This window comes from Ovis canadensis, chromosome 3, assembly GCF_042477335.2.
Source record: "Ovis canadensis isolate MfBH-ARS-UI-01 breed Bighorn chromosome 3, ARS-UI_OviCan_v2, whole genome shotgun sequence".
Lineage (NCBI taxonomy): Eukaryota > Metazoa > Chordata > Mammalia > Artiodactyla > Bovidae > Ovis > Ovis canadensis.
Genome location: NC_091247.1, coordinates 179,732,800 through 179,747,305, shown reverse-complemented (window position 1 = coordinate 179,747,305; position 14,506 = coordinate 179,732,800). Strand labels below are relative to the sequence as shown.

Sequence of the window (14,506 nt, the reverse complement as noted above, 5' to 3'; positions counted from 1 at the left end):
GACAATAAATAGTGTTTAAGTCAGGAAATAAAAAGTGAAATATAATGATAGTAGTATAGATCATAATTTTGAAAGTTTTATTATCAAATATTGCCTAGACTTTTCTAGGCCTGTGTTCTGAAAGTTGACGCATCATAATTCAAGATGACTTCATTAAAACAGAATCTTTTATGTCTCGTCAGTGTCGTTTTGGTTCCTTGAGATGAGATTGTTTTCCTGGGCTGCTGATTGATTCCGGTTAATCTGGAGGTGTTTCTGAAGTCACTATGTGCATTATGAGCACTAGGGGGCCTCATAGCACCAGCCGTGGGGATCCTAGTACTGAGGGCGTTGTGAACGGAGGTTAGAAACGGGCACCAACAGCGGGGACACGTGCACGCCCGTGGCTGGTGCATGGCAGTGTGTGGCCAAAACCACCACAGTATTGTAATTAGCCTCCAATTAGAATAAATTAATTTAAAAAAATTCCAAGACCCCCTCATGCTGCCGAGTGGGATGCCTAGCTCTGGGAAACAAAGGTTTAATTCCTGAACTATTATGTATTGGAAACACTTAGCAGTCTTTAGAGATAAAAGGGGGATTTCATGGCAGCCATAGGCTTTGGTTGTAAATAGAGGCCGTGAATCGTGTGGCTCTGAAAGAACCCAACACGGAGAAGTCTCACTTAACTCCCCACCTAAGAGTTTTGGATATTCGGAAACAACTTCGAATAGCGCCCCTGGTGTCCTGTGGGCTTTGGCTTGTGCACGAAGGCTCACTCCACAGCCATTCAGTGTGCTACCTTTCACTCCCAATAAAATGTGCCGATTTCTGATGCCTGAAGTAAACATGGAATTTCCCCCCTTCCCGCCAATCCAGTCCTCCAAAACAAACACGACAAAAGAAACTAAGCTTTAAGAAAAAAAAAGAAAAGAAACTAAGCTTTGTTTACTCTTCCTGACTTTATTTTGTCACAGCCCTGGGGAAGCCTCTATTGCTTAGTGAACAGAGTTAGAGTTTAAGCCTGGTCTTCAGGCCTCTTGGAGATTTAACCTTCTCAAGCTCCCAGCCACCCCTCCCTTTCTTATATTCCAGCCAAACTCCAACATTTACTGATTCTCATACACGCTGGTGTTTTTTGTCTTTTCTTTCTTATGTTATCCCCCTCCTCTCCCTGAAGGTCAATCAGAATTGTCATTTTTCAGTACTAAATTAATAGATTCCCTAATCTTAGGTAAACTTTTTCTCCCCTGAATTCTATAGCATGTTATTGACATTTCTCTTAAGACATTCTTTACATCTGGCCAGTCATGATAGCTTTTAAAGTAAATGTCTCTTCCCTTGTAAAGGTATAAAGGAAGGACAAAACTGTCTTTGTTTTATGTATTTGTTTTGTAGACCCCATATACTGTATACATAATGAGTGTTAAATAAATAGCACTTCATCACATGCTTTATTCTTTATGAAAGCTATCCCGTTAATGTGTGTAGAAATTATTAAGGAAGTGGTGTATATATGGAAAATGGAGGACAGATATCCCTCTGAATGACTTTGCCACAGTACCTACCCAATAACATAATAGATTGTAATGAAAAAAGAAAATGATCCTTTTAGAGAAGACATAGTATAAGGAAGTTATTGGAAGGGTATACTGCCTTAGCAGAAAGTATCTAGTATCACCATAGGAAAATAAAAAGGGCAACCTGTGGCTGGAAAAGACCTATTTCAAATGAAAATAGAAGAGGAAATAGAAGGTCAGTTTACAGTGTAATGTAAGCTCTAGATTATGATATGCTTAGATTTGACTTGCAGAGAAAATATAAAGTCATTTATTCATGCATACAGTAATATTTAAACATATAGTAACCTTTTATATTGGAATATAATTGCTTTACAAAGTTGTGTTAGTTTCTGCTGTACAACAAAGTGGATCAGCTATATGTATCTGTATGTATATATAGCTGGTCTTCCCTCCTGACTCAGACGGTAAAGAATCTGCCCGCGATGCAGGAGACACGGGTTCAATCCCTGGGTTGGGAAGATCTCCTAGAGAAGAGAATGGCTATGCACACCAGTATTTTGCCTGGAGAATTCTATGGACAGAGGAGTCTGGCAGGCTACAGTCTATGGGGTCGCAAAGAGTTGGACATGACTGAGCAACTAACAAACGTATATCCTCTCCCTCTTGAGCCCCCATCCCATTCCTCTAGGTCATCAGAGAGCATTGAGCTCAGCTCCCTCTGCTATACAGCAGCTTCCCACTAGCTAATTTACACATGGTAGTGTATATATCGGAGCAGACAATGGCACCCCACTCTAGTACTATTGCCTGGAAAATCCCATGGACGGAGGAACCTGGTAGGCTGCAGTCCATGGGGTCCCTAGGAGTCGGACACGACTGAGCGATTTCATCTTCACTTTTATGCATTGGAGAAGGAAATGGCAACCCACTCCAGTATTCTTGCCTGGAGAAACCCAGGGACGGACGAGCCTGGTGGGCTGCTGTCTATGAGGTCGCACAGAGTTGGACACGACTGAAGAGACTTAGCAGCAGCAGCAGCTGCAGTGTATATATCAGGGGCTTCCCAGGTGGCACTAGTGTAAAGAACCTGTCTGCCAGTGCAGGAGATGTAAGAGACATGGATTTGATCCCTGGGTTGGAAAGATCCCCTGGAGAAGGGGATGGAAACCACTGCAGTATTCTTGCCTGGAGAGTCCCATGGACAGAGGAGCCTGGCAGGCTACAATCCATGGGGTCACAGAGTCGGACATGATTGAGAGGCTAACACTTTCAGTGTGTATAAAAATACGCAGCAATCTTTAAAAGCTATTGTGTGCTAAGTTGCTTCATCCTTTAAAAAGCTATTAAAAGGGTCTAAAGTTGGGCCAGTAACAGAAATAGCTGTACACAATGATTGTTGCCTTTTCTTTTTCTTTACTGCATAATTTTAAAGGATTTTAAACACTCTTTTTTTTCAATTATTTATAACTGTGTGGTTATATAATTCCTGTATGCACAATGTGTACACTGATTGGAAAAATTATCAGCTTTTCTCTTTTCAGGCAAGATCTGAGCAGCAAAATGTTGGCTCATTTTAACTTTAGAAAGATGGCTTAAGAAGAAATAAGCTCTAAGAACAGTAATAGCCTCAGGTTGTCACTTGGGTCCTGTGGAGACTAACAAGGAGGCCACCTGTAACATATTTACAAAACATTCTAGAGTATCACTGCCTTGATTTGAGTAGAATCTAAAATCATTGTGCTTGTTGCTCTTCTACAGAGTTCTTTAGTCCTGAACATCCCCAGTTTAGAGTGACTCCTATAAGGTCTGTTAAGTGAGAAAATTCTGATGACTGTTATAAAGGGCATTTTAAAAATTGTTTCCAACTTTCCATGCTCACTTCTTTGTTGTTCACACACAAACAGCTAACATATAAAAATGTCACTCGTAGCAACTACATATTTAGGAAGGATTTAGGGTGAAAATAAGGAATGCTATTAATGAAATTGGGCTTCTCTTGTGGCTCTACTGGTAAAGAATCTGCCTGCAATGCAAGAGACCTGGGTTCGATCCCTGGGTTGGAAAGATCCCCTGGAGAAGGGAAAGGCTACCTACTCGGTATTCTGGCCTGGAGAATTCCATGGACTGTATTGTCCATGGGGTTGCAAAGAGTCAGACATGACTGAGTAACTTTAACTTCACTTCATTAATGAAACTATGTAATAATAATTGCAAAACACCACCAGTTCAGTTCAGTCACTCAGTCATGTCCAACTCTTTGTGACCCCATGGACTGCAGCACGCCAGGTGTCCCTGTCCATCACCATCTCCTGGAGTTTACTCAAGTGCATGTCCATTGAGTCGGTAATGCCATCCAACCATCTCATCCTCTGTTGTCCCCTTCTCCTCCTGCCCTCAATCTTTCCCAGCATCAGAGTTTTCAAATGAGTCAGTTCTTTGCATCAGGTGGCCAATGTATTGGAGTTTCAGCTTCAGCATCAGTCCTTCCAATGAATATTCAGGACTGATTTCCTTTAGGATGGACTGGTTGGCTCTCCCTGCAGTCCAAGGGACTCTCAAGAGTCTTCTCCAACACCACAGTTCAAAAGCATCAATTCTTCAGTGCTCAGCTTTCCTTATAATCCAACTCTCACATCCATACATGACTGCTGGAAGAACCATAGCTTTGATTAGGCGGACGTTTGTTGGCAAAGTTATGTCTCTGCTTTTTAATATGCTGTCTAGGTTAATTTCATGGCTGCAGTCACCATCTGCAGTGATTTTGGAGCCCAAGAAAATAAAGTCTGACAGTGTTTCCACTGTTTCCCCATCTATTTGCCATGAACTGATGGGACCAGATGCCATGATCTTAGTTTTCTGAATGTTGGGTTTGAAGCCAGCTTTTCCACTCTCTCTCACTTTCATCAATAGGCTCTTTAATTCTTCTTCTTCACTTTCTGCCATAAGGGTGGTGTCATCTGCATATCTGAGGTTATTGATATTTCTCCCGGCAAACACTACCAACCATGTAATAAAAGATGAAAGCCGTGAATAAAAAAGATGGCAATTTTGGGGCTTCCTTGGTGGTGCAATGGTTGAGGCTCTGAGCTTCCACTGTAGGGGGCACGGGTTTGATCCCTGGTTGGGGAACTAAGATCCCACATGTCATGTGACATGGCCAGAAAAAAACAGATGGCAGTTATGTGTGACAGTTAAGTGGAATTATAGCAATTTGGACTACTTTAGCTAGGTTAATCATTACCTTTCTATAGTTTACATGGGATCAGTATTAATGTATACAGATACTTTTTAGGCTTAAAATTTCACATTTTTTCTATAGGCCTGTGTTCAATTCCATTGTTGCTGTAACAAATTACTGCCACCTGTGGCTTAAAACAATAGAAATTAATTTTCTTACCACTCTGGAGGCCAAAGTTCAAGATACTTGTTTTTCAGGGCTAAAATCATGGCATCAACAGGGTTTGTTCCTTCTGGAAGTTTCAAAGGGAAATCTGTCCCTTAAATGTTTCGTCTTCTGGTAGCTGCTAGCATTCCTTGGCTTGCAGCCATGATACTGATCTCTGCTTCTGTGGTCACCCTGTGTCTTCTGTAGTCAAATTCTTCTCTACTTCCTGCCTTAAAGGACACCTGTGATTACATTCGGGCTCCCTATTTCAAAATGCTTGATTTAGTCACATCTGCAAAGCCCCCTTTGCCTTATGTGGTAACATTTACCGTTTCTAAAAATAAGTCTTTAATATTATGACATCCGGATTTATTTAGTGTTTTACAGATGTTATAATATTAAATTGTTTTTAGAAAACTGCTAATGACACAAGCAGCAAGAGAAACTGATTAAATGCCAGACAGGAACTTCTGCATTAATATCAAAATCTAAAAGTGTCTAGCCTTCTAAATGAAATACATCTAAATGATCCTGCTCAGAAATAATATTTTGCCTTGATTTATGGGTATATCATAAATGGGTACTATAGTAGGCTGAATAATGAATGATTGTGCTCAAAGACGTCCTCATCCTGATCTCTAGAAACAGTAAAGCTGTGAATAAAAAAGATGGCAATTTTGGGGCTTCTTTGGTGGTGCAATGGTTGAGACTCTGAGCTTCCACTGTGGGGGCACGGGTTTGATCCCTGGTTAGGGAACTAAGATCTCACATGTCATGGGACATGGCCAGAAAAAAAAAGATGGCAGTTATGTGTGACAGTTAAGTGGGATTATAGCAATTTGGACTACTTTAGCTATGTTACTTTATCTTTTATTCTGTCCATCTTCCTCTATGAATATGTGTATGTTCTTTGTCTTTTATAACATTGACATTTTTAAAGAATATAGCCTTCACCTTTTTTTTTCATTGTTGGAATTTTAAAAACGAGATATAATTCAATTGTGCCATACAATTCATCTTTAAAAGTATATAATTCAGTAGTTTTTGTCATATTTATAAGATTGTGGAATCTATTATCTCATTCTGGAACATTTTCATCACCCTCCCCCAAAAAATACCTTTAGCAGTCACTTCCTATTCCACCCCACCCGCCCCCAGCACTGGCAACCACTAATATAGTTTCGGTCTCTATGGATTTGCCTATTCTAGACATTTCAGAAAATGGAATCATACAATATGTGACCTTTTATATTCTGTTTCCTTCTGTTAGCATGTTTCTAAGGTTCATGCTTTATCATGAAGCAGTACTGAATACCAAGTAGTACTAGATAATATTTCATTATATGGACTAGTAATGTGGCTGAATAATACTCCATTGTATGGATATATCACATTTTGTTTACCCATTTACCATTAGATGAACATTTGGGTTGCATCCACTTTTTGGCTGTTATGAATAATGCTGCTTTGAACACTGTTGTACACATTTTTGTGTGAACATATGTTTGCTGTTCTATTGATCCACACCTAGGAGTGGAAGTTCTGGGTCATATGATAGTCTTTAACTTTTTGAGGAACTGCTCACTCATTTTTTATTTCTTTCCTGAGAAATTCTTCCCCCTCTTTGAAAATTCAGGGCAGTGATTCTGGGGTTAGGATGGTGAGTGTTTTTTTCAACTTCAGATGTCCTTCCAGAGATCTGTTATTGAGAATAAATTGAAGGCCTGGCATGGTGCTCCTCTCTTGACCTGAAAATGAAGTACAAAAATGATCTGACCTAGCAGGATAGTTCTTTTCATTTGTAGTTAGTGGGCTTTAGTGCTTTTAGTTTTCTGTTTAAGTCTGTAAAGAGATTGTTGGCAGCCTTAGTTGTTTTAGGAGGTAAGAATGCTTCTTAATTTGAATGTTATTTATCTCTTCTAGTGGCTTAGCAAGGAGAATGGGGATGCATCCAGTAAAGGGTTTTCATCTTTTAAAAAACTATGCAGAAAATTGCTCTATATGTAGCATTAGTCATATCCTTTCAAGTGGAAGAAAATATTTAATATTTAATGAATTTTGTTAGCATAATTATTTTGAAGATGTGATGGCAAACCCAGCTAAAACCATGGGTATAAAATTTGTTTGGGCTTTATTTTAATATTTATAGTAATTGTTCTACCTGATTGGAAAAAAATGAATTTCTAATTCAAACACTTAATGATAGGTGAGGAGATCTTTAAATATCTTAAAAAGATGATAAAATATAAGATTTAATCCAAGATAAGGGTATGAATAACATTTGAAGAATTTTGTGAAATGTCAGAAAAGGGCTGGTAGGCTACAAAGACCATAAGATCAACTCTGTCTTTAAGTTATGAAGTCTCTACTATACAAAATAAGTATTAGAATCCTTGAGAAAAATCCAGGAATGTCTTAGCTACAATCTCTGATAATAATAAAAGCTTTATCAGCTAGAATGATATTACCAAAAATGTCTTGAGATGATGCAACTGTTTCAAGAATGGGTAGGCGAACTTTTAACCCTAAGGCGATTTAGAACTCAGTTTAAAAATATTTGAGAATCAAAATTATGGTATGAATGATTTTATGCTAACAAGGCAGTACTTATTTTAAAATATACTTGTTTCTTAAGCCATTACAGTAACATGTCAGTCTTTTGATTCCACTTTAAATTTTATAATCATGTTATTAATTTATCCTTATTATTGTCAAATAGAAATCTTAACCAATTTTATATACATTGTATGAATATTTATAGAAACATAAGACTTAGCATATTTATTTGTTCGATTTAGCCAGATTACTTTAAGTACTAGGAATCTTTTGTGAGATAAATGAAATGCCTAAGTACAATATCTCAGGGTATTTAACTAAGTTTGTAAATGCAACAAAATATAATTTCAAACTCTTAAAAATAATCTTTGGTTGGATGTTAGACATTATTAATGTAATGCTAATTGCTTGACTTTTCTCCTACAAAGTATTAGACTTTGGGTTTTTTTTTCTTTAAAAAAACTGTAGTTAATTTACAATGTTATGTTAGTTTCAAGTGTACAGCAAAGTGATTCAGTTATACATATATATATACACAGATGTTCTTTTTCAGATTCTTCTCCTTTAGAGGTTGTTACAAGATACTGAGTATAGTTCCCTGCGCTATATAGTAGGTCTTTGTTGTTTTCCTGTTTTATGCACAGCAGTGTGTGTACGGGAGAAGGAAATGGCAACCCACTCCAGTATTCTTGCCTAGAGAATCCCATGGACAGGGGAGCCTGGTGGGCTGCTGTCCATAGGGTCGCACAGAGTCGGACACGACTGAAGCAACTTAGCAGCAGTAGCGGCAGCAGCAGTGTGTGTATATTGATGTCAAACTCCTAATTTATCTCTCTCCTCTATCCCCCATTCCCTCTCTTTGATAAACATGTTTGTTTCATATGTGTGTCAGTCTGTTTCTGTAAATAAGTTCATTTGTGTCATTTCTTTAGATTCCACATATAAGTGATACCATGTGACATTTGTCTTTCTGTATCTCAACTTAATGTGATAATCTCTAGGTCCATCCAGGTTGCCGCAAATGACATTATTTCATTCTTTTTATGGCTGAGTAATAGTCCATTGTATATATGCATCACATCTGCTTTATCCATTCATCTGTTGATGGACATTTAGGTTGCTTCCATATCTTGACTGTTATAAATAGTGCTGCTGTGAACACTGGGTTGCATGTATCTTTTTGAATTAGAATTTTCTCTGGGTATATGTCTAGGAGTGGAATTGCAGGATCATATGGTAGTTCTGTTTCTAGTTTTTTTAAGGGAACACCTACAGTTCTGCATAGTGGCTGTACCAGTTTAACATTCCCACTAGTGTAGAAGGGTTTCTTTTTCTCCATATTCTCTCCAGCATTAATTGTTTATAATTTTTTTTATAATGGCCATTCTGATTGGTATGAGGTGATACCTCATTGCAGTTTTGATCTGCATTTCTCTAATAATTAGTATGTGGTCATCTGTATGTCAGAGAAGGCAATGGCAACCCACTCCAGCACTCTTGCCTGGAAAATCCCATGGACGGAGGAGCCTGGTGGGCTGCAGTCCATGGGATCGCAGAGAGTCGGACACGACTGAAGTGACTTGGCAGCAGCAGCAGCAGGAGCATCTGTATGTCATCTTTGAAGAAATGTCTATTAGGTCTTTTGTCCGTTTTTTGATTACATTGTTTGTGTTTTGGATATTAAGCTGTTTGAGCTGTTTGTATATTTTAGAAATTAATCCCTTGTCAGTTGCATCAGTTTCAAATATTTTCTTCCATTCTGAGGATTATCTTTTCATTTTCTTTATGATTTCCTTTGTTGTGCAAAAGCTTTTAAGTTTATAATAGGGCCCATTTGTTTATTTTTGTTTTTATTTTATTACTCTGGGAGACAGATCCAAAAAAATATTGCTGCAATATATGTCAAAGAATGTTCTGCCTGTTTTCTTCTAGGAGTTATGTAGTATCCAGTCTTACATTTAGGTCTTTATTCATTTTGAGTTTATTTTTGTGTGTGATGTTAAAGAATGTTCTAATTTCATTCTTTTACATGTAGCTGTCCAGTTTTCCAAGCACCACTTTATTGGAGAGACTGTTCTCCATTGTTTATTCTTGCCTCCTTTCTTGTAAATTAATTGGCCATAAATGCGTGAGCTTATTTCTGGGCTTTCTATTCTGTTCTGTTGATCTATATGTCTGTTTTTGTGCCAGTAACATACTTTTTTGATTACTATAAGATTGTAGTATAGTCTGAAGTCTGGGAGTGTGATTCTTTCAGCTTCGTTCTGCTATCAGGATTGCTTTGGCTATTCGAGGTCTTTTGTGTTTCCATACAAATAAAATTTTTTTGTTCTAGTTTTGTGGAAAATGCTGTTGGTAATTTGATAGGGATTACTTTGAGTCTGTAGATTGCCTTGGGTAGTATGGTCCTTTTAACAATACTGATTCTTCCAGTCCAAGAACACAGTGTTTTATGTGTTATCTTTCCATCTGTTTTATGTTGCCTTCAATTTCTTTCATCAGCATCTTATAGTTTTAATGGACTTTGTTCTTGTAGGCAACTATTTGTGGATTAGTTTGAGCCTTTAAGGCTTGGCTTTAAGCTTCATTGGAATAGATTTATAATAGGCATTACACTATTGTGTAATGAAATAAAAACAAAAATAAACAAATGGCTTCCCTGGTGGCTTAGATGGTAAAGCGTCTGCCTGCAGTGCGGGAGACCTAGGTTTGATCTCTGGGTTGGGAAGATCCCCTGGAGAAGGAAGTGGCAGCCCACTCCAGTACTCTTGCCTGGAAAATCCCATGGATGGAGGAGCCTGGTAGGCTACAGTCCATGGAGTCGCAAAGAGTTAGACACGACTGAGTGACTTCACTTTTTAGTGCTACTAGAAGGCAATGGCACCCCACTCCAGTACTCTTGCCTGGAAAATCCCATGGATAGAGGAGCCTGGTAGACTGCAGTCCATGGGGTCGCTAAGAGTCAGACACGACTGAGCGACTTCACTTTCACTTTTCACTTTCATGCATTGGAGAAGGAAATGGCAACCCACTCCAGTATTCTTGCCTGGAGAATCCCAGGGACAGGGGAGCCTAGTGGGCTGCCGTCTATGGGGTTGCACAGAGTCGAACACGACTGAAGCGACTTAGCAGCAGCAGCAGCAGTGCTACTGCTAAGAAGTGGCCTTCTCTGGTCTCCACTAAATGTTTTCAGGGTTCAAATAGGCTCTCTTCTCTAGGGGTTAGATCTCAAATGACTTCTATCCCTTTGTAAACTCTGGGAATTTTTCAGCTTACAGCTCTCCCGTTATTCTTAGTCTAGCCTTGTGGAGTTCACCCTATGTGTGCATGGCTTGGTGTTCAGTTTGCAAGCTCTTTCTCCAGTAGCTTCCTCTTCTCCAGTATTCTGTCCTGTGAATTCCTGCTGCCTTTGACCCACTCTGCTAGAATTCTGTCTTTCTGAGTTGTGGTCTGAAATGTGCCTTTAGTTAGAAAGTGGCTCAGCAGTACAGAATCCACCTGCAATGCAGAAAATGTAGGTTCAATCTCTGGGTCAGGAAGATCCCCTGGAGAAGGAAATGGCAGCCCACTCTGATATTCTTGCCTGGGAAATCCCGTGGACAGAGGAGCCTGGCAGGCGATGGTCCATGGGGTTGCAAAAGAGTCAGACATGACTGAGCGACAGTCCGCTACTTCACAGTACAGTACTTCAGGCTATTGTAGGGCTTATCTCATTTCTTTCCCCTGTCTCAGGGATCACAGAACTGTAATAATAGTCATCAGTGTCCTGAAAGCAGCTTATTATCTATCTATATGTATGTAAATCTTACAGTGATTTCTGGAAACACATTTTAGATTTTGCTCAGAGATAGCATACGTCACATCTACGAAGCAAGACAAGCCAAGCCAAAGTCAGTAAGCTTTGCTGAACTCTATAGGAAAGCATAACAAGAATGAGAAGAGGATAACTGTGATCAAGTAAGACAGTCTACCATGAGAGGTATTAAAAAAATCATGGTAGTCTGTTACCTAAGTATGTCACAAATAAAAGTATGTTAATGGCAATGATGATTATGATGATAGTAAGTGTTCAGTAAATGTTAGCTATGTGCCATATGTAATTTAGCTATGTGCTAAATTACATGTGTTAATTCTCTTAAGACTCATAATAACCTCATGAAATAGTTATTATAAATTTTACCATATTATAGATAAGGAAATAGAAGTGTATAGAAGTTAAATTTCTTGTCCAAGTTAAATTGTAACATACAGATATGAAATGAGGAAGTCTGGCCAAACTGTGGTTAATATAGTATACTATATTATTTCTTGACATAATGAAGGTTCTGAGGAATTTCACAGTGAAGAAATCTGTTTATCTTTATTAGACTTAGTATTTCATTTTTATTTTGGAGCTTGTAACACTATTCATGATGGAGAGGATATCTGTTATCAATTGATTGGCCAGTGTTCTATGGAATGCATAAATTGTTGATGGGTAAAAACAATATCCTATTGGTCTGTATAGTTTGGAGATTAGAGTGCTAACTTTGGTGTCAAACAGATGTCCTTTTCTCCCAATTTTTGCTATTTCTTGGGGCTTCCCAGGTGGCTCATTGGTTAAGAATCCGCCTGCCAGTACAGGAGATGTAAGAGATGAGGGTTCAATCCCTGGGTCAGGAAGATCCCTTGGAGAAGGGAATGGTAACCCACTCCAGTATTCTTGCCTGGGAAATTCCATGGACTGAGGAGCCTGGTGGGCTACAGTCCATGGAGTTGAAAAGAGTTGGACATGACTAAGCAACTGAACACACACACACATGTACTCTTAAACTCCTGAGCCTCAGTTTCTTTATAAGGTAGGAATGAGTTTCTACCTCATACGTTGAAGGACAAATTAAGTGAGATAATGAACACAAAGCTTTTAGCACAGTACTTGGTAAATGGTAGGAGCCAAGTAAGTCTTTAACTGTTGTTTTTCTTCTTCTTGTTGTTGTTCACTTCTAGGTCACATAACTATTTCAATAAATGTTGAATTAATATATTAGTTTTCAGTTACATTATGTAACATTTTAACCTTATCTGTAGTTTTTAATTTGCTTGAAATTTATATAAAGTATATATATAGCATGAGTATGTTTGATAATATGTCTTCTGGTAAACTTTTAATTCAGATGTGCTACATGGTTAGAAGAGAGATTGAAATGTTGTCTTTTTTAATTTTAGAGACATACTACTACATTCCTCCGTTAGTTGGTGTTGTTTTCTTGGCTCTAACTCCTATCTGGATTATAATAGCTGCCAAACATCCAGCCACAAGGACAGTTCTCCACTCAGGCTGGGAGCCTGTCATAACTGCTATGGTTATAAGTAGGTTAGTATTAAAGTGTGTGTGTTTGTGGGTTATTATATATGCATGTATCTGTGTTGCCTATTTTTATTTCTCAGATCTGTCATCTTATGTAGCCAACTCTTTATTATCCCAGGTGATTGAGATACAAGTGACAAGGATTATTGAAATCAGTAGATGCATAGAACCTCATGTGCTACCAGTTTCAAACCTTTCCCCAGCCAAATCCTAACGAGACTGATGATTAAAATCTAGTGGTGTCTTTGTCTTTGTGTGAGTTTTAACCTGACAAGAGCATTGCTTATTTTAAGTTGCTCAGGTAAATATCAGAAAACCTTAGAAATGTACATACTGTTGGGTTATTCCGCTTCTAGACTCTGACAGGACTTAAAGATATACTTATGGATATATGCAAATCACTGAATTGTAAGAATATTTATCACAGTGGAATTTTTAATAACAAAAGAGAAGGAGAATAATTGTGAATAATGATTTCACTGTTCTAATAAAGTGAAACCTAAATATTTCACCAAAAATTGGCATGCTATCACCAGATTGGCAGGAGAGGGCAAGGAAGGGAATTATGAAGGGACTTCAGTGGGGAGGGAACAGAAAGAGAGACTAAATGCTGATCCCGCTGTTGGACGTCATTAGGTAAATGTCTGAAATTAAAAATCAAGGAATAGCAGTATAAACACACTGTTTAGAAATAGAGGAGTAAATGTCAGAAGAAACAGTTAAAGAAGTTAAAAAGAATTGCTAGTGGAGAGCAGGATGTGGGGTTAGGGCTAGGGACTATTTTATATGCTTTGTGGTACTTTCACCTTTTAAATGATGCATATATGTTTGTTTGATAAAAATACAATTTAATAAAAGTGAAGCACTCTTGCCTGGAAAATCCCATGGACGGAGGAGCCTGGTAGGCTGCAGTCCACGGGGTCTCGAAGAGTCAGACACAACTGAGCAACTTCACTTTCACTTTTCACTTTCATGCATTGGAGAAGGAGATGGCAACCCACTCCAGTGTTCTTGCCTGGAGAATCCCAGGGACAGGGGAGCCTGGCGGGCTGCCATCTGTGGGGTCGTACAGAGTCGGACATGACTGAAGTGACCTAGCAGTAGCAGCAGAAGTACTTTTACAATTTGAGTTTTTATTTTTTAAAAATATACATGTTTAAAAATGTTTCAAAGTCTGTATATCAACATGGTAGCAGTATAACTCTGAATGATATAACTATGGTTGATTTTAATTTTATTCATTTTGTTTGTATTTTCTATCTTTTCTATAAGTTTTATTGCCTAGGTAATACAACTATTTAAAAATGTATTTTAGCAAGTGTTCCTGTTTTCTGCACAGCATTATCTATGTGTTTTGGCAGGGAGATTTATTCTTTGATGCGTAACTACTTTATTCTAGGAAATATGTATTTTTTAAAATTAGGGCTTAAAATAGTAAAATATTTCTAAGGATAACTGTTTTTAGACTTTATAGTATACCGTTTTATGGGAACTCATAGAAGAATAAGTATATTAAGCCTTTCAATTATTCAAGAACTAAAATAATAAAGATTTAATAATAAATTTTAAAAAATAATTTCCTCGTATTAACTATCCATTAGTGGGAAGTACATTGGATATGATACTTTGACCATCAACCCTATTCCATGACAACATATAGTTCATTTTCTGTAATGTGGATTTAAACAACAGGATCCCATGAAATATTGGGACCGA

The 14,506-nt window shown here is 38.1% G+C and overlaps 1 protein-coding gene across 4 annotated transcripts in view; it reads left to right on the top strand.

Moving 5' to 3' along the window:
* The window catches only part of SLC41A2 (solute carrier family 41 member 2), a 148,530-nt gene that overhangs the window by 93,860 nt on the left and 40,164 nt on the right, over positions 1 to 14,506 (top strand). For all 4 annotated transcript variants that reach the window (XM_069585215.1, XM_069585216.1, XM_069585218.1 and 1 more), the window contains one exon: positions 12,649 to 12,796. In XM_069585215.1, coding sequence (XP_069441316.1) covers positions 12,649 to 12,796 — 148 coding nt within the window. The remainder of the gene's footprint in view (positions 1 to 12,648; positions 12,797 to 14,506) is intronic.